The 21,722-nt window shown below is 36.3% G+C and overlaps 1 protein-coding gene across 1 annotated transcript in view; it reads left to right on the forward strand.

Moving 5' to 3' along the window:
• FBN2 (fibrillin 2) overlaps positions 1 to 21,722 on the forward strand; it is a 253,809-nt gene that overhangs the window by 130,933 nt on the left and 101,154 nt on the right. The window contains exons 9-15 of the mRNA XM_059693719.1: positions 6,761 to 6,913; positions 8,455 to 8,688; positions 9,633 to 9,770; positions 14,897 to 15,016; positions 15,899 to 16,024; positions 16,879 to 17,001; positions 18,683 to 18,805. Of these exons, the coding sequence (XP_059549702.1) occupies positions 6,761 to 6,913; positions 8,455 to 8,688; positions 9,633 to 9,770; positions 14,897 to 15,016; positions 15,899 to 16,024; positions 16,879 to 17,001; positions 18,683 to 18,805 (1,017 nt within the window). The remainder of the gene's footprint in view (positions 1 to 6,760; positions 6,914 to 8,454; positions 8,689 to 9,632; positions 9,771 to 14,896; positions 15,017 to 15,898; positions 16,025 to 16,878; positions 17,002 to 18,682; positions 18,806 to 21,722) is intronic.

Raw genomic sequence — 21,722 nt, forward strand, 5'->3', positions numbered from 1 at the left:
TATTGCTAAAGTTCTTAACTGCCATCTAAAAAGTTCCAGGTTGGTCCTAAGGGCAGTGAGAGCCCATCAAGACTTTTGAGCAGAACATAGACAAAAATCAATGGGGGAAAACTGTTATAACGAAATGAGGAAGATCATGATACGATGATGTAGAAGGATGTGGGGATGTGCTGTTATTATGCAGCATTTTATGTGAATGATGGGTGTTGATTATATATGCATATACACATTTATAACAACACTTGAAAGATGACCAAAAACTAAATATTTAACTAAAGGAGAAGGGGAGATGGGGATGAAACAAAGTACTGAATATTGTTTTAGTTTTAACTTCAGAATTATGTAATAGGTGATTGGTGGATCAGGGATAGTATTTTAATTAAGAAAGAATGTCCCAGAAATAGAAGCTTAGACAGTGAGGAAGGAACAGTTCACTATTTTAAAGAAAGAAGTAACTCTAAGAACCATTGTTCCTAGTTCTAGTTAGTCTTGTGTAACGGAAACAAGAAAGCAACATGAATGTATTTTAGGAATAGTCCGAATCTGCAGAATCAATTAAGGGAAACCCATGTTGGCGCCAGACCATCAAAGAGGCGGGGCAGCCTCCAGGATCAGGGGATAAAACCTGAGACAATGATTGCTATTTACCGAACACCTACTATCACTACTAGTATTCTGGCTTAAGCCAACCTCATCCGTGTTTTCTGGCTGAACCCTTCATTTTTAACAAGCAAAGCTCACTCAACAGGAGACATATTTATTTCAAGGTACAACCCCCAATTTTACCAAGTTTTCATCACAATGTATAATTAACCTTTACTTCTCTTAAATCAAGTTTAGACTGAATGTCAAGCCATGAAACAAACTCTGATAATGGTACCATTATTTTGCTTCAGGATAGATTTATATTTTAATCAGAAGAGATGGATTGCTTCCTCTTTTTCAGTGTGGCTTTAAATAAGACTTCATGTAAACCTTGCTCTGGGAGTGTAGTGAGGGCGATAGGCTATTATTGGAGGAATAGACTTGTTTTCATTCCAGTGACATATCAGTCCTACAGTTAAACATATATCAAGCATCAGAAGGATTTGTCCTAATGGGTCATAAATATGCTTCGTCTGCCTTTGCTCCTAATAATTCCCTATCTTAGGAGTCTGCCTCGATAACTCTAGGTTAGTTCTGTGGGAGGTCCCTTTTTTATTTCAAATATTTTATCATATGACACATTTCCAACACAGTACTTTATCAGAGATATGCAAAGCAAAGAACCTAACTCCTAGCCACTCTTTTGCCTTTGAAATCTATTTTTGGGGAGACCTTAACAATGAGACATCACTGATCTGTATTTCATCCTGATATGTTTTTGACTCAAAGGTTGGAGGTGACTTCCTTGCCTCCTTGATGTTATTAGAAGATAATAATTGTGGAATTTATGAAAAAAGTTATGATTTACTTTCCAATCCTCACTTTCTGCCCCTCTACCTTCTCATCAGTAACATGGTTTCTTTCAATAAATAATATTGGACATATGAGGGTAATTCAGTATCTTTGAGAAAATACATAATGAAAATACTACTGAGTATTAAGTAATAATTTTAAATGAATTTGTATTTTATTAGTCATAGGAATCTTCATAAGCAGGAATTATGTAGTACCTACATACTGTGAGGTGTTGCTCATATGCATTGCAATGTTCAGTGTAAGATTTGTGGATCCCTTAAAATATTACAGACTCCCAAAGTTTGAGAGTGGTAAATGTAGATTCCTGAGGGATTCCTGATGAGCACCTACTCATTTTTATATTTATTCACTTATTTCCAATGTGCTATTGTGTTTGGCCCATTAGTTGTTTAGAAGTGTAAGAGGTTTTTCTGGCTTGCAAATCTCCCATGTGGGCTTGAAAAAAAAAAACTGTTTTCTCCAGTTGTTGCATAGATATAGCCATTAGATGAAACTTATTAACTATACTATTATGGTTTTCTCTATATCTACTGAACTTTATCTACTTTGTCAGTTATTGAAAGAGTTGTATAAATATCCCACTATGGGCTGGCGGCATGGCTCAGTGGTTGAGTGTTGACCTATGAATCAGGGGAATGTCAAGGGGGGGAGGGAAAGGAGACATATGTAATACTCTTTGTAATACGTTAAGCAATAAAACAAAATTTGAAAAAATAAATAAAAAATTCTAGCTACTGCCACTCCCTCTTTGCAACAAATTAATCATTATTATTGCTGTTTGATATTTTAGTGCCTGTTAGATTTTACCTAGGTACCTAACAATATTTTTCCTCTTCATTATTTTATACATTCCAAACCTTCTACTTGGAATCATTTTTATTTTGCCTAAATCACCTCTTCAAAAGTTTTCTTTAAGAGAACTTTTAGGGAAAATTTTCTTTGTTTTTTTAATTCCTGAAAATGACCTTGATTTTCCCTCTGGAAAGATGGTTTCTTTGGATACAGAATGTTAAGTGGACAGAAAATAATATTCCATTGTGTCTAGCATCCATTGTTTCTGTTAAGAAGTCAGTGCTTGTTTAAATATCATTTCTTAGCAGGTAGTCTGTCTTTTCTTTCTAGCTGTTTTTAAGATCTTTGCTTTTCCTTTGTTGGTTTGTGGTTTCAGTGATGTGATAAGCTGTGGATTTCTTTTTATTTTTCCTGTTTTGGATTTGCCGGAATTCCTAGATTTGAGATTGTTGCAACTTTGTTAGAACATTCTAAAGTAGTATCTGTTGAACATTGCCTCTCCCAATTACCTCTGTTTGTTACCTCTTTCTAGTACTCCTATTAGATATATATTATCTTTTCAAGCTCATGTCCATATTTCTTAACTTCTTAACATTTTCTGTCTCTTTGTCTCTCTAACCTACAATGAAGTTAATTTATTCACCTGTATCGTCCAGCTCAGTAATTTTCTCTTCAACTATGTGCAAAACTGTTTAATATATTCACAGAACATTTTACTTCAGTTACAATCATTTTCATTTATAGAAGTTTCACTGAATTCTTTTAAATCTGTTCTTTCCTTTTTTATGGGCTCTTTCTCTTTGTTCAAATTTTTATACTTTAATAATCATAGACATATTAACTATAATGTAGTTATTAACTAACATTTGGTAAATTATCATTAATTAATAATGGTCAGAATTAGTCTGACCATTTCAGTATCTGAAATTTGCTATTTGTTCAGTTAGCTAGCTGTTTTTCATTGAGCCTTGTTTCCTTATGTGTTATTTGTTTACTTATTCTTTTCCTGTTAGCTACCTCTTTTTCTTGGAATTTTATTTGTGGGAATTCTTTCAGACCTGATGTCAATATTAAATCCTCAGTGGTATTAGTTTTTGCCTGTTGCTTGAAATATTTCTACCTGAGGACATCTTTACATTAGATTCCTTCTTTGAAGTTTTTCAGACCTAATAGGAATTGAGTCATCAAAGCTGTCTGTGTGAGGAAGAGTTTGTGGTTACAGATTCTTTGGAAAGGTCTTTCTTTTCCTCCACCCAGGACTGAGGCAGAGACAGGCAAGTCTCTTAGCTTCCCTTCTCTACGTTAACCTTACTCTAGGGATACAACTCTGTGGAGCCCCTGCTTCGTCAGGGAGTCCCCTGTTGCATTCACATCGGAGGAGAGAGACTAGGCTTCTTATCTCTTGTGCAGGTGTGGGGTCCTGTGAACGTATCAGAGTTGAAATTTCAGGTTTGTAGAATTTGGCAGAAGTAAGCCCTAAAACTGAAAACTTTCTGTTCACTTACCTCCTATGGTTCCTGTTCTCACTTCATTTTGAGACTGTTTTTCATTTCTTTCATGCCCACCAGGTAACATATTCTTTAAATAGTTCATGCCAGCCAGGTGATGTATTTTTTTTAATTGTTTTATCTGTGATATTTCTAGTGAAAGGGACATTCAGAGTAGCTAATCCTCCATTCTGCTAGAAACAGAACATATGTTGTTTCCTTTAATTCACCCACCAACCCTTTTCCAGGACAAAGAAGAGTTCAATATATTGCATAATCAATTAGTATTTTGATGTAAACCTAGGTCTCCCGATTCAAGGCCACTGCTTCTTCAAAACTTAAGGTGCAGTCTCCTCCTTGCGGAAACCTTGAAGAGATCAATACAATTCAATCTACCTGGTAGTATTGTTTCATTACAGTGATTGCTGTTAAGAGTTTGGGACTTTCTAATTTACATCCTGTTCTGGAGGAGTGTAACAATCCAGTAAATATACGAATGTGGTACTTTGGGTTTCTGGAATGAATATTTCCAAAATTATTTTCCTGGATCATTCTTGGGAATAGAAACTTACCTGTGAAATCATTCCCAGTGACAGCAACTTATGCAGTTTATGAAATGTCTGCAGTGTCTTCAAGCACGCAGGCATGTACCAAATTTAGTACAGATTCTCCTCAGCATATAATGTAGCTGCTTTCCAATAAACCCTTTGTAAGTCAAAAACACATTTAATACACCTAACCTACCAAACATCATCGCTTAACTTAGCCTACCGTAAACATGTTCAGAAAACGGCGGCACAGCACACTATAGAGTATCTGTTGTTTACCCTGGTGGTTGTGTGGCTCACTGGGAGCCGCAGCTCACAGCTCCTGACCAGCATCAGGAGAACATACCATATCGCGTTATCTACAGCCCAGGAAAGGGTCAAAATCGAAATTCGAAGTACAGTTTCTATTGAATGCATACTGCTTTCACACCTTCATAAAGTCAAAAAATTGTTAAGTCGAACCAGCCTAAAGTTGGGGACCATCTGTACTTTGCTTTGGGATATACTAGGTTTCTTTTGGGATACAGGGGGAGGTGTACTGATTCTTACATGGAGCATTTTAAATTCAATTCTTTTATTTAACAACTAGAGGCCAATGCATGAAATTCGTGCAAGAGTAGGCCCTCACAGCCCCGGCTGCCTCTGTCCTCACAGCCCCATGGCCCCACCCACTGGTCGTTCAGGGAGGTCATTCCAGAAGGTCATTCTGCCATCCGGTCTAATTAGCATATTAGCTCTATATTATATAGGATAACTTGGAAGCAAAGCAACCCAAGGTATACTATGGACCATTTGAGAAAATGTATTTATTTTAAACTATATGTAATGCAAAGAAATGGGCTTTATCTATTAATGGGATTATTTGTGATTAATAGTTTCAAGTGCATTATTAATATGCAGCTCCTGATTGCTGTGCTACATCTTTCTTCTGGTGGTCATAGACAAAATACCTTTGAAGGCTTCTTGATAAAAGTTGAATAATACATAGGAAATTAGACACAATTTTTTCCATTGCTTACAATAAAGGTAGATTTAGTTATAAACCCACAGATGACCCTAATATTTGATCCTTATGCAGTTTTGCTTTTTATGTAATCTTTTGATGATATCTTCTAGCTTTTATTTGCCATTCTAATCCATTCTCTACCCTGCTGCTAGAGTGACCTTTATCATAGTCACATTTGATCATGTCACTTCTCTTCCCCCAATACTGTAGGATAATACACACAATCCTTATCATAGCAATACTGCCAAACCCAGTGGTTACTTCTGAATCTGCACCTTACTTTACTTCTTATCACCATTTGACATGATCTATTGCCCCTGGTTCTTGAAAATGTCCCACCTAGCCTCATAGTTTATAATACCTATGTACTGGTAGATACACTGATAACTCACAGATATTCTTCAGCCTGACCACTCCTCTGGGTTCCAGGTTCATATATTTAACATCCCAAATGTAACACGTTAAAGAGAAGCTTTGTATTATGTCCTCTAATCCTAATTGTCATCCCCGTCTCAACTGTGTAAATCAAAAACTTAGGAAATTCTCTCTTTTCCCTCAGACCCCACACCCATGCAAGTTCCCATTGTCTGTACTTTCAAAATATGTCATCATCTTTACTGCTGCCATCCTCATCCAGGCTACCATCATCTCTCACCTGAAGGTCTTCCTGTGCTTGCTACAGTCAGAGGCCAAAGAGATTTTTTTTTTTTAATGTAAACTATTGTGTTTCTTCTAATTGAAGCCATTTGATTAATCTTAAAGAACACCAAATAACATCCAAAGTCCTCCTGAATGGTCCTCAGGTCTCCATGATCTTGCCTTTGATATCTCTCTGAGCTCATAGTCTCTCCCTTTTGCATGTTCTTCTCTAGTCACGTTGGACTTTTGCTTTTCACACACATCAAGCACATCCCCTTCTTTCTCTTTGAACTACTCTTCCTTCAGATAGCTACATGGTTCGTGATCTGACTTTATTCAAGTCTCTTCACAGCTGTGACTGTCTCAGAGAGATGCTTCTGATCAACCTTTCTAAAGTAGGCCTCTATCAGTCAGATACTGCTGTGTAACAAACATCCACAAAAATCTGAGTGGCCAAAAACAGCACACATCTCCAGGTCAGCTGGGATTGGAGGATCTAGGATGGGGTTGGGTTGTTGCCTTTCTGCTTTTCTTCAAGTTCCAGACCTGGCTGTGTTGGCTTCTCACTGCAGTATGGACTCGTATCTGCTTTATGTCTTTCATGTTTGTATCCCTGGGATGTGGCATGGAATAGGTTCTCAATGAACGTTTGCTCAGTAAATAAGTAAAGGAATGAATAAATGTAATAGAAATGAAGAGAATAAATAGATACACTAGAGATTAAGTAAAATAACTCACTTCATTTAACCTCTTCTAATGTGTGAAATGATGAAGTAAGAACTTGAGATAATTCTACCATGCCTTCTATTTTATTTTCACATGTTCAGATCAAAGATCAGGCACATGTTTCTCAGGCCTGGTGAATGGTCGCTGTGCACAAGAGCTCCCGGGCAGAATGACAAAAATGCAATGCTGCTGTGAGCCCGGCCGCTGCTGGGGCCTTGGAACCATTCCTGAAGCCTGTCCCGTCAGAGGCTCTGGTGAGTGGCTGGCTGCTAGTCTCCTCAAGACAGACAGCATGAAGAAAATTTGTACTAATGTACTTTGCTCTTCTTTTTGAACTCATGTCATGTCTATATTCCCATTACTGTCTTCCTGATTTAACGGAAGACAGTTTGGGTATTTTGGGGAGAGTTGGGATAGCATTATTTACTTGGGATCAATTTTGACTGTACCTACTTTATTGATATTAAAATAATACCTAAAAGCTGATTACCCCCGGTCTTCGTGAAGTACTTTTAAAAATTATTTTGAATGCCCGTATTTCAATTCAGTTTTAAAACCTCCTGATCTTTCATTCCAGAGCTTGAATATCTTGAATATCTTTGACTAAAAAGTTCAACCTCCATTTATATTTTATTTCAGGAGTGCCCTTATCTTATCTTGTCCCAATCTTGAAGATATTTTCTTTTTTCTAATGACCTGAACATTAAGAATACAAGGATAGGAGGATGCCTCTCATTCATTTTGCTGTATTAACTGCCATATAACTGAGGCTAAATCGGAAAATCACTTTAGGATGAATGAGCAATAGTGTCTCTTATTAAAATAATAAGAATAGTTAAAGTACAATTAATATACAATAACATATATTGATATACCTTATCACATAAAGGTATATCAATATATGTTATTGTATTGTCTTCATATTAAATTATAATTTTTATGGAAGCTAATTTTTTGAACTATGCTTATAAAATATGTAACTATATGTACTGTTATGGAGAAAAACAAGGCACATTCTTTCAAAATCTTTAAGCCATAAAATATCAAAACCAAGTAGTAAAATTTTTTTAAAAAGTGTTAATACATAGTATATAATTTTGGAAACTCATAGTTCCACTAGTAATAAATAATAGTAATATTAATAATAATAAATAATAGTAATATTAATACTGAAACAATTACTTGAGCCAAATAGTTTTCATTTCTTCTGATATAGTTTCTTAATTTTGAGAACAATTAAGGAAATAAAGGCAATCACTCTCCTTGCTTCTTTTCTCTCAACTGTGATACTTGGACAAATAAGGAGCAGATTTTAAAGCTTATTAAATACCATCTTCTGTTAAAATCCACATTGGAAAAAAATATTACTCTGAAGCCGTATTAATCCCTTAAAGACAAGAAAAGAGATAGGAAACATGTATAGGTGCAATACCGAAGACATTTCAAGCAAAATAAAATATATAGATTGAAGTATTTAAAGCTTTAATTTTCTTCCATTCAAATAAATTTCTTGCATTCATAGTTATATCTAGAATTTTAAGAGTTTCACTAAGGGACATAAATTCAAAATACTCATACAGACAATTATTGGGTTATGCAACTCAGTTAAAATATGGCATATAGGTTTTAATATTTTTCTGAAACATGTATTCTGCTACTGTTAACATTGAAAATATTTACCAGGATAATGCACTACTTATTCACATCATGTAGGTACAGATAAGCCAACACAGATTGCTTTTATTATTCAGAAAGACAGCCGTTTGTGTGTAACTGAACTTTCTTTTTTTTCTAGAGGAGTATCAAAGACTTTGCATGGATGGACTTCCAATAGGAGGGATTCCAGGAAGTGCTGGTTCCAGACCTGGAGGCACTGGGGGGAATGGCTTTGCCCCAAATGGCAATGGCAATGGCTATGGCCCTGGAGGGGCAGGCTTCATCCCCATCCCTGGAGGCAATGGCTTTTCTCCTGGTGTTGGGGGAGCGGGTGTAGGGGCCGGGGGACAGGGGCCCATCATCACTGGACTAAGTGAGTGTTCACTTTTTTGTGTAAACTCTTTAGTTTTCTGCCTTAAACGATATTATAATCCCTAACATTTTTTTCCAAAAGGTGTGTGTGTGCATGTATACATATATGTGTAAAAATCTGTTTCAGGGTCTAAAATACAATGCAGTAATATAGAATTCTTAAGAAAAATATTATTTTTTTGTGTTTTTCATTAACTTTCCAAATTGGATAAAAGAATGAGTGATCCAGGCTTTCTTTAAAAGGAGAAATGAGAGTACAGTGATACTCCAGTCCAGATGACGCCATTCAAAAGCACGTTTTTGGTTCCAGTGTATTTCACTTGGCCCTTTGCAGCTGCCCTATTCATACAACCCTTGAATTAGTTCCAGAACCATTTCTCAACTGAGATAAACTGAATAAGGCTTGCTCTGTGCCTATCCAAATATTATAATGAAATATCTTTCTTTTCCTCACTCTTTTTTGTTGAATAACTTAAGAAATCGAGAACCGTGGGCTTCAGGCCAAAATTGGCATCGGTGTACTTGACATTTGAGTTCATTCTTTTTAAAAGAACTGCTCTTGCTAATAATATTTTATGATGTCCCACGGTGTGGTGTTTATTATTTTTGGCATATTGCCTGTATACTGTATCTGAATATTCAGCACAGTTACAAAAAAAGAGAAATGGAAAGCATTCAAATGTACAGTAGAACATTCCTGACATTTTAAAGACATTATTGTGGGCAAAGTCTCCAGATGCATAACTTAACAAATACCAGTTACAACCATGTGTCACAAGAATATTTTTAAGATCCTCAACCTTAAAGTTTTAATACAATAGAATAATGTGAGCTTTTGATATATACACCTACGTAATGTAGTATTAAATATCCTTTTAAAAATTAGCTCTAAGAAAAGCAATCCATGTAATGATGAACTATCCCTTGTGTTTTAATTTTCCATAGCTATTCTGAACCAGACAATAGATATCTGCAAGCACCATGCTAATCTCTGTTTAAACGGACGCTGCATACCTACTGTTTCTAGCTACCGCTGTGAGTGCAATATGGGCTATAAGCAGGATGCAAATGGGGATTGCATAGGTAAGCTTTTGACTCTTTTATCCTTCTTAGTCTTTGATAGCTTTTACACTGTACAGATAAATAGGACTGAATGTGATAGAAAAAAAGTCTTTTGAAGTAAAGCTAATTTCCAAGTTGTCTGTCCTGTGTGCATGGTCTTCCGTATGCTTCCTTAACCTACTGCTGAGCTAGGCCACATCAAGAACCCCCCACCCTAAATATGAGATTTCTGTCTCTGTCTCTCCTTGTTTTCTTTCCTTCTTAGCTGAACAACCCTGGATATATGATAGTGTCATTAACGTGCACAGGAAGGTACAGATTGGGAGGAAAGAGCTGATGAATTTTTTTTTTTTTTTACTCCTCACCCACGGATACTTTTCCCATTAATCTTTAAAGAGAGTGGAAGGAGGAGAAGGGGTGTGGGGTAAGAGAGAGAGACACATTGAAGTGAGAGAGACACATCGAATGATTGCTTCCCACACGCACCACGACTGGGGCCAGGGTTTGAATCCACAACTGAGGTACTTGCCCTTGACCTGGAATGAACCCATGACACTTTGGTCCATGGGCTAATACTCTAACCACTAGGAAAAACTGGCCAGGGCTGATGAAAATTTTTTTAGACATGTAAAGTTTTAGGTGTGTAGAGTGTTTAATTATAAAAGTCTAAAGAAAGCTAGGAGAAGTGTTCAGTGCCAGAGGTACAGATCGGTAACATAAGGTGGATATTAACCATGGGATGAAAAGATTAATAGTAGTTCTGTGGCTGGATCCCGTGGAACAACAACATAGGTTCATAAAGAAAACAGTAATAGTGTTGGAGAGAGGAAAAAATAATGCAGAAAGTATTATGTCCCTGAAGCTATGCAAAGGTACACTTTCAAGAGAAAACTAGTGTCAAGTGTGTTAAATGTGGCAGAAAAATCAAATATGAAGAGGGGGGGGGGAATCTACTAGATTTCATAATGAACAGGATTTGAGGATCTATTAAGAGTAGTTTTAGGACTATGGGAATTGAGCCATTTTGAGGTTATTCTTTTATTTATTCTTTATATTAACAAATGATCATGTGTATGTTTCATAATTAGCATAACACTAAATACCAGATTTGGGTTCAGGTCTTCTGTTACAAAATATAGATGAGAAACCAGGAACAGAGAGTAGGATTATAATTTTGCTAAGTTAAACTGAAAAGATCTAAGTGGACTATGATTATGAAGGAAAATGTGAGCCAAATACAATGTTTTGGAAAAATGATTATTCTAAACTATGTACAGAGTTACAAGATGAGAATGATCAAATAAGGCTTAATTCAGGATCCCTATGTACCGTTGCATAGGTTTTTCACTGCACAAGTGTAGCAGGTACCATTCACACAGAAATGGGCACCCTCGATTGTGCAGTGCAACCATACACAGCAGGCCTCGCTGAGCGGGTAACACTCGATGCTTGTTTAAGTGATAGACCACGTGGTTAGTTGGGGAACATCATGAAATACTGATATATCTATTCTTATTATGTGTCTTGAAAACGATTTTACTACCAGAAAACATTATTGTAAGTATACAATATATAAAATATTCCCTCTTGCACATACATACACAGTTACAATCTGTCAAACTGAAGTTTTATTGGCTATTTTTGCTTTGCTATTAATATTTGTCATTCATGTGTCACTGCATGATTCACTAATTAACAAGTAAACATAGGCAGAAGTTAAACATTTTTTGTAAACTGGCCAGAAACCACCATTTATTTCATGTTAGCGCCTGGATACACTTTATTCTAGCTAGTAAAGCACCTCCACTCAGGGGGGAGCTTGCAAACCTTTGGCATAAAGATAAACTGTCTTTAAGGCTCAGCAGCTCCTACTGTAGTCATGCTGCTGGTCCAGCCTTCTTAACCAGGGTTCCTGTAGAGAATGAGGCCCTGCAGAACTTCACTTCTCCCAAAGGTGGTGCATGGTTAGTACAATGCTGGGTGCTCAGGAAATGAACTAACCACATGAAATGGATGACTTAAGGTACTTTTCCTGGAACCCAGGTGAGAAAGGCTGCTGCCACCCTTTTAATAAACTCTATGTCTAATGTAATATTGGGATTGTATGTCTGCACAGTTAGTATGTTAACATAAATCTTAAACTTCTGAGTTTTACCCAAACATTATTACAGACAGTTCCATTCTAGTTTGATCTCATCATCCAGCCCTGAAAAGTTAAAGCCTAGGCAGAGTTATCTTTCCATTGTAATACCTAGGGACAAAGATTAGTATTGGGCATCTTTTCAGAAGAGAAGTTTTTAATGTTTTTTATCCTATACTCTTTCTAGTGTCAACTTCTGGCCAATTTGTGTTTGAGTTTATAAACAACACGTTGAGATGTCAGAAAAAGCTAAAGAGGACATAAACCCAAGATAAAGTGGTGACTATGTTAATTGCACCTGTGTTTTGAAAAATAACAAACTGCCCTTGCTATTTGGGAACTTCCTTTTCAGTGGTTCTCAACCTTCCTAACGCCGCGACCCTTTAATACAGTTCCTCATGTTGTGGTGACCCCCAATTTCATTGTTACAAATTGAACATAATTAAAGCATAGTGATTAGTCACAAAAACAATATGTAATTATATACGTGTTTTCCGATGGTTTTAGGCGACCCCTGTGAAAGGGTCATTCGACCCCCAAAGGGGTCGCGACCCACAGGTTGAGAACCGCTGCTTTAGATACTGAGGAAGTGGTATAACTTGTAAGTCAATAACTGTATTAAAGAATCAAAGACCAGGAAAATAGAATTGGGTCCATTTTGCTATTATGAGTTACTCCTGAGATCTGGAAAGTGGTATTTACTCATCACATTATTCTCTCTTTTTCCTGAGAATTCTCCTCTAAAATGAATTTTTGTGACTCTTTTGTTGTCTAAGTCAGACTGCTGTTAGCAGTGGTTTTTAATTCCATTTAAATTATTCTATTTCGGAAGAGTAAGAAATAATTTTTGTTTCTGTTGGGCGAAAGGTTATCGTAGAGCCCTTGCAAATTAAAAGTGTTTGCTAAGTTGGAATATAAAGTACTTTTTCAAAGGTTACTATTTCTTATACCGGTAGTATCTGAGAATTTAACCATTTTGATGATGTCTTTCTCAATTACTTTAGGAGTTAAAATTATTTTCTCATTTATTTTAGGAGTTTAAAATCTTGTGAATTTTGCCTAAAAATGCTCAGTCCACAGTGAAAATATAGGAAGAAATCAAAATATACAGACTGTAAAATTTAAGTGCCCCTGTTCCTCTGTACAAGGCAAAACAAAGGGGAACACTTTGAAGTGTGAGACTCAGAATAAAGTAGGGGCATGAGGTGTATATTTTGGAACATGGCAGTGCTCCTTTATGATTAGTCTTCCATTAACTTAGAAAACAATTGGGGTGTGAAAGTCATGGATTTTAGTCACTTATAGGTTTTTGGTGATTGTCGTCCTTCCAAAATAAAAATAAATAAGTGAACGAATTCTCTTCTCTGAGTACTGGTTCTTTAGCCAAGGAGCTACAGAAACAGCAATGGATCGGAGTTTTAATGGCAAAATAACTGGCAGAGGCAATCCTAGGACCTAGAGGCTTTGGGAACAGGTTCTTAAGGGGAGGGAGAGGTTCTGACAGTGACCCGGCTTCCCAGCAAGTTTATCTAAAGAAAGGGGATTGGATGCATGTTTTTCACTAGAACACATCTTTACAATGAAGCTTCTATAGAGATGCATCTACAGCACATTTTTAATTGTTACAGTCAATATTACAAAGACATAGAACTTAAGGGATCTTCAACACTGCACACTGAACATGAAATTTTGTATTGGAAAGTTCATTATTCATACTTTGTATGCTTACTAACACTCTAAACTCTCTTTTTTCATTTTGCTTCATTCCTTTGGCTTAGTAGAATTGATGTTATCGACCAGAAGTTTAAATGTGAGTGAGTCTTAATGGGCTGAAGGTGTCTTTGGATGAACTGAAAAAAACATTTAATCTTGGTGTTTTTTTCTTGTATTTATTTGCTGTGAGATTCCCGCCCCCCTCTACTAGAGAGAGCTTAATTGCCTTCCGCCTGAGTGTTTATAATTGAGGTTGTGAGTTTGATAGAGTACAGTTCCTGTTTTAAGAACATCTGTGAAAAGAGTAATCTGGTTATTAAAATGTTAAACCTGTGAATTGATTTTGTTGTGCTCTCTGATTTAGCTGAAATTGTATATGTTAATGGCTTCTACATGTATGTGAAATGGCAAGTCATTATGCCCTCCCCAGCCAGCCATGTTTTCAATTTGCCAGCATTCAAAATACTGTTTAGTGGGCATTATTGAGAGAAGATGAATTAAACTTTTTCTAACATGTGATTTTTCTGGGAGTTGACTTCCAGACTGTTGAGACTGCCATTTGGTTGTGCAGTTCCTGAATTCTGCGATGGGTTTGCATTTAATCAGGCCTTAGGGAGCCTTGAATGAAAAGCAGTGGCATTTTTCCCATTTAGGATCAGAACTAGTATTTGCATAAAACTTGGTTTTATGCAAAAAAAAAAAAATCCTGCGCCAATATTAAGATCCTAGTAAAACCTGAAGCTACTGAAAATAATAGACTTTGTTTTAATTTCCATTTTTACCCCACCCTCTGTTACTACAAAATATTACCAAGCCTCCATGCATATATAGTTACCTATATAGTTGAGTTCACAAAATGATGAATCCCATAATCCAGCTATCTCTTTCATTAAAACTAATAGAAGTGACAACATGTAATATAAATATATATTTTCAAAAATCTTCCATTGATCTTCTAACACTATCCTGAGGCTAGAGAGGCTATTCACTTGCCCAGACTACTAACTATAGTAAGGAGTCCATGCTTTTAATCATTGTGCATTATTCAGATTGAAAAATCATTATTTCTTGATTAAAGTAAATTTGCTTGTACTCTCCAATAGGCAATATTTTTGTAAATCTCCATACTGGCCTCTGTATTTAAAGAAAGGAATGTTCATTCATTTATAAATACTCTGCTATTTAGACTATTACCACTGACTAGCCTCTCAAATTTAGGGGGCCTAAATGTATTTTAAACAAACATTTCTAGAAATGGAGTGAAGTCTATAATGGTTTCTTTTGCTGCTCACAGATGTTGATGAATGCACATCAAATCCTTGCACTAATGGAGATTGTGTTAACACACCTGGATCCTATTATTGTAAATGTCATGCTGGATTCCAGAGGACTCCTACCAAGCAAGCATGCATTGGTAAGGCAGTTTGCTTTCACATTTGAAAATGTTCCGTGAAATACAGCGACCCAGGCTGTTGAGGTTAAAAGTAGATTTATTAAAATAAAACATGGAATGAAATAAGCGCTGTTCCGTTATTACAGATTTCTGTTCCTTCAGAAGGGCTCCGTTTATACATAAACACTATTTGCATATATAACCCAGGCATTGTGGTATCTGGCTTCAGAAAAATTCAGTCTATCTTTCTTCCCTAAATCACAGCTTTCTTTTTCTGAGTAACACCAGTAGCATTACTGCTCTCCTATTAGTGGAATTTAATATTTATAGTCATTTTCATCTACTGTTTCCTGTGAACCTCACACACAGTTCAACACCAAATTATGCCTGGTCTCTACCATGGTTCAAACTCTCTACCTCACTGCTGGTTCATCTAGGAATTCTTTTCACAGATGACTCTGCTTGTCTTCTTGTTCATTTCCTATTCATCCACAGGTAGTTGCTTAAACAAACTTGCTCCAGAAGTTTTCATCATGTTGCTGTTAATCCAAATATTCTGTAGTTACTTGATTCCTACTCAACTCCTTGCTCTGATGTTTAAGGTCTTCAACCACTGTGTCAAAAACAGCTCCCCTACCTGCCCTCGATTAGGTTCACTGCACACCCATGTCATCTTTCTCTCTTTCCCTCTTCAATTACTCAAGGCTTTAAAATTGCTACATCTACCTACCCAAGAAAAAATGAAAGGTTAGTGAGAAATGGAAATTTTGCTGAAGAAGCAGCATGATTTTGTATATTACATGTAAAAATAAACTGGATATTTGAAATTAAATTTATTATCTTACTGTTTGTATCTTTAATTATTGTAAAATAAAAATGTTTGGCCATTCTTAATTTTCCCAGATATTGATGAGTGCATCCAGAATGGGGTTCTTTGTAAAAATGGTCGATGTGTGAACACAGATGGAAGTTTCCAGTGCATTTGCAATGCCGGCTTTGAATTAACTACAGATGGAAAAAACTGTGTTGGTATGGAAATTGCCTGCTCCTTTGCAAAAGATTTTTAAAGGATATACATTTTTATTTAGAAGCATACATATACTATTTCCATGAAAGATCACACAACACATATGTGAGAGTTCTTCAGGTGACTTAGGGAAAATATAAATGCTTTTAACATAAGACAAAGTGAAACAACAGATTTTTATTTATTTCTTTTTTTGGCAAATGTTATAACAAGGAACACTTCACTGCTTCTGGAAATTTCCTTGTGGTATATGTTTAATTGTAAGTAGCAGTTATTCTTTGTAATAATTATTACTACCTACTGCATTTCACATGTTGGGGTGACAACACTGACAAAATAGAACAGGTCTCCCCCATCCTCACTCTGGGGGGAAATAAAAATGTTTGGCATATGTGAAAATCAAATCTCTAAATTTGTGTTCCTGGTGATGTCTAGTACTACAGCGGGTACCAGTACTTCACAGAAATATTCTATTCACACAGCAACACATAGTTCACCCACTAATAAAAGTCGAGATCATTTCACTTACAATGAAGTTTACCATTGCGTCCTTCTCCCTTACAAAAGAAAAATAATCCCTGAAATCATATTAATTTTTTTGGAAATCAAAATAAAAGCTACTCATGTGGTTTTAATAGCCACTAAGCACAAAATTTACTTAATTCTTTTCCTTTACATCCCTTATACACATTCTCTACACTATTTGCTCTCACTAAGTTTCCATTCATATTAGGGGGGCTGGGAGGAATTCATGAGCACATGGCTCATTTACGCAGTGGAATTTGATTGTTTGTGGAAGGAGAGGAAACTGGTTCCCTCAAGGCCAGTGGTGTGAGTTCCTCTCTCTCCTCCACAGATCATGATGAATGTACAACTACCAACATGTGTTTGAATGGGATGTGCATTAATGAAGATGGCAGCTTCAAGTGCATCTGCAAACCAGGATTTGTCTTGGCTCCAAATGGGCGTTACTGTACTGGTATGTGTGGCTTTGAGATAGGAAAATCATTGTGATTGAAACCATCTTTTTCCTTTGAATGAATCACGCAAGAATTACTTCAGTTTCTTCATGTGGGTTTTATATTATTCACATCTCTTGCTAATTCAGTAAGGCAGGTGTCTAAAGCTTCCTAGAAAAACACATATTGTGGTTTAGGGAACAGTAATATTTTACAAAACTAATAATGATATAAGAAAAATTAAGAGAATGACAGGTTCTATTAAGTCTGAAAGAGAAAACATAGAAATAATTTGTCTCTGCCCTAAATTAAAAAGGGGAAGAAAAAAATCTTGAAAGGTTTTCATTTTTGTGTATTCTCAGAACTAGTTTTGAATTACACTTTTCCATAAAGCTAATATACAGATAATTTATGATTATATCATTATCTAAAAATCTTACATTGATTTAGTGAAGAAATAATTTAAATATTCCTATCAGTTGTTTTGTTCATAAAGCCATTTTGAAGGCCAAGCTCAAGTGATAACTTAGCAAAAGATAATGCCTCTTGGAAACAAATAAGGCTATCTTATGTGTGTAAACCCACAATTGGAATTTAGTAAGATGCAACAAATTTTGCAGTTCCTACTTAGAAACAAGCTTGTTCCGCCCCATCACCGCCCCCCCCCCCCCCCAGATTTCTCATTTTAGACAAAATTAACTTTGAGGATGATTTCTGCCTTCAATTGCACAAATTTATTTGAATACCAAATAAGACTCATAACTAATCCCTATAATTTCAATGAAATTCCAGGGACCTTAGAGAGAAAAATCAAGACTGATTCTCGTGTTTCTGAACAAAAAATTGCTTCTTGACTATTCAAGAAAGGAGAGTACAGGATTAAATAGAACCATTGTAGTTTTGCTGATTGAGCTCATCACTCGGAAGTCATCTCAAGGTTGGATGTAACACAGGATATGAGATTAGCATTATGTTCCATCCAGTGTGTAGCATTACATTATAGCATGTGCTTTATTTCACAATTTCTTAAGAAAATTAAATACACATAGAAAGACAACCTAGATCTCACCAGTTTCTGCTTTCTTGAAATTATTTTTTAATTTTCTTATTACAAATGTTGTAGTCTGTAAGACTTGAAATGTTCATGATTTAGCAGCCCTGTGTTTTGAAGGTTGTTTCATCATTTGGGGAGCCTTTTAATTGTGAGTTACCTTTGATAATTTGAAGCAGATTGAAAATTAGAAGAGATACCCCAAACTATTTTGATATTATGAACTGATAAAGTTAATATTAAAACATCCCTCATAGTTAGAATTGTGTGTGTGTGTGTGTGTGTGTAAATAAAAGGTGATTACAAAAGTTTACCTTACTTTTAAGAATTTGTTTCACTTAACTAATTGGGATTAAATATTATGTATGTTAAACAGGGTTGCCAAATAAATAATGAAAAAATAGTAAGGCTCTTTTTTTTTTCCGAATGGGTAAACTTTCACTTAGTCTTTCTGAAAATGTTTTAGAGTTGTATTAAGATGCAAGATTACCCTGATAAATTTAATTTAAAAAAAGATTTATTATAACATCTGTTTTCCCACAAATTTCAAAATTAAAAACAAAAGGTTGAACGTATAGAGCAGTGATAATAGAGAAAAAGAAAGTTAAATTTACCCAGCTGTGGCCTGGCTTGTGTTCCCCTCTGGGCAGATGTTGATGAATGCCAAACCCCAGGAATCTGCATGAATGGGCATTGTATCAACAATGAAGGGTCCTTCCGCTGTGACTGTCCCCCAGGCCTGGCTGTGGGTGTGGATGGACGTGTATGTGTCGGTAAGTGAAACATTCTATAATGTGTCCCCAGTGTCCAAATGATCTTTGAAAAGGGGGCAGAGATAGATCCATCCAGTGGAATAATGTTTAGCCACCAAAAGGAATGAAATACGGACACATGAGAAAGCAAGGGTGAGCCTTGAAAACAGGCTCAGTGGAAGAAGCCAGTTACAAAGGGCCACATAGGTTGTAATTTCTTTCATAAGAAATGTCCATAATAGACAGATCTACAGAGACAGAGCAAGTCAGTGGTTGCTTAGAAGAGAGAGGGTAGGGTGGCAAGAGAGGAGGTGATAGCTAAAGGGTATTTCTGAGGTAATGAAATGTTCTAAAATCAGCTGTAGTAATGATTGTACATATCTATTAATATGCTGAAAACTATTGAATTGTACACATCTAAATAGATGAAATCTATGAGGTATGAATCATATATCAATAAAACTGTTTTTAAAAATGGATAGATACCCCAGCTAGCTCCCTCAGAAGGCTCTGAGGAGAGGCCAGTCAAAAATGCAGGTGCCTGGCCGGTGTGGCTCAGGGATTGAGCGTTGACCTATGTTGAGCGTTGACCTATGGACCAGGAGGTCATGATTCAATTCCCAGTCAGGGCACATGCTTGAGTTGCAGGCTCAGTCCCCAGTAGGGAGTGTGTAGGAGGCAACCCATCAATGATTCTAATCATTGATGTTTCTTATCTCTCTCCTTCTCTCTTCCTCTCTGAAATGAATAAAAATTGTTTTTTAAATGCCGGAGAAGAAGAAAAAAATGTCCTTAACCCAGCATCCTTGATGATGTTAGATAACTTGAGTTTCTAAATACACTGGATTTAGATTTCATAATTAATAACAAAGAAGGCAGGAAACAGGGATTATAGTTATATTTAAGTAAACTCTTGTTTGTACCCACACAAAATTAAAATATAAATAATCAGTACCCTAGCTCTTTGACTTATGTCAAAAGCTAGAAATGTTTTTATATAGTTATTATTCATCACTGTGCAATTAACTATAGAAACAAGAGAAAAGCATGAGAAAAAAATTTATTTTAAGCCATACGAAATTTCTTTTGGATGCTTTTGTCAAAAGTGTTCCATGAAAATCAATCAGTGTTACCAGTCATCAGCTTTAAAGAAGCAGGAAGATAAAAATGTTATTGGCATTTCAAACCAACCACTATGTTCTCATGATCACAGTGGCAGAGTGAGTTAGTTGTAAAAATACATTTATTGCCTTTTTCCTCTGAAGTGCTTTCATGAGACCTCCCGGGTACATTAGCTATTGTGCACCCTCTATTTTTCAGGTTATACTCTAGACGGCAGACATACTGGTTTAAAAATAATTTTAAGAGAAATGAAATTCTTTCTTAGGTATAGTATGATAAAGCTTTACTTTTACCTGTGGGAATCAAAACATTTGGATCCCGGAGGGGCCAAAGGAGGAGGAAGATGGGGGAGAGAGAGAGAGAAAGAAGCAACAGCAGATGGAAATAATCTGTCTGTTTAAATTCATCCACTCTATCCCATCTAGGACTTATTTCGGCTTACAAAATTGTCAGCACTCTGTTCAGGGATATTTCAAATACAGCAACTAAAAGAATGTAGCTCCTTCCTGCTTAAATAGCTCAAAGATTTTCAGTTGCTTTGATACACTTAGTTGACTTTTTCCTTTACCTAAATGATTCTGTCAAAATCTACAGTGAGTACAAAACCAGTTTTGGAGGGAGAAATTATTTTTATTTTAAGCAACCAACATATTTTAGGTAGTTGTTAGGAATTCAGTGTTCAAACACGCAAAATCATTCACATACTGAAAAGGCATCAAAAATGGTTGGAAAGCCCTCTCCGTTTTTTTCACCATTGTGCTCACTTAAACTTTTTAATAAAAACACCTTTCTGTGTAAAGTTATGTTACTCTTCCCATAACATGCTAGATATGTTTTCTTCATGTCTTCTGACTTTGGTGATGCTTTTGAGATCCACTGAATGTTGGAGTTAGTTAGAAATGAATCACTGTGATGAATTAGTATTTGGTGTAGCATTTTAATTTTAGATTTCTTTTTTATTTGTTTTCGTTTCCCTAAATACTGAGATGTGGGGTTTTATTTTCAGAAAATTAAACTGTTTTTGTAACTAGTACATTGAAGGAGCCTGACTCACAGGCAGGTATAACCTTCATGAACAGGACATTTTCTGACTTGACTGGGGGCAAGAGTGCATGAGGGGAGGGAAGGAGACAGACACACTGATACTTTCCTAGGATGGCTTCAAGATTTCTGGGCTTCCTCATATTTCCAATTATTGATTTGATTTTCAGAATCCTCTACTCTACTGTTGAATTCCTGTATATTATTCTTTATTTTAGTCAGTGTATGCTTAATTTCTGACTGCTCCTTTTTTGCTTTTTGGAGGTTTCTAAAAGATTCATGAGTAGCCTTATAACTGTGGTTTTGAACTCTATATCCAGTAGTTTGCTTTCTTCCATTTTTTTTCTTTGTGACAGCTTTCTTTGTCTCCGCATTTTGACTGCTTCCCTGTGTTTCTCTGTATTGGGTAGAGCTGCCATGTCTCCTTGAGTTGGTTGAGTGGCCTTGTGTAGTAAGTATTCTATAGGACCCAGTGGCTCAGCCTCCCTAGTCACCTGAGCTGAGAGCTATAGGTGCACCCCTCTGTAGGCAATGAACACAATCTTGTTGTAGTTGAGACTTGATTGCTGTTGGTGTCGCTGGGAGGAATTGACTTCCAGGCCAATTGGCTATGAGGACCAGCTGGAACTACAGTGGGAGAGCTGCTGTGCATGAGACACCCTTATGGAGCAGGACTTGCTTCAGTGGGGCTTTGGTGCTCACTGAGTATTCCCCTTGAGTGTGTGGCTTATGGATGTGTAGAGTTGTAATCTGGTATGGTCTTACACTGACCACT

Source organism: Myotis daubentonii, chromosome 4 (genome assembly GCF_963259705.1).
Source record: "Myotis daubentonii chromosome 4, mMyoDau2.1, whole genome shotgun sequence".
NCBI lineage: Eukaryota > Metazoa > Chordata > Mammalia > Chiroptera > Vespertilionidae > Myotis > Myotis daubentonii.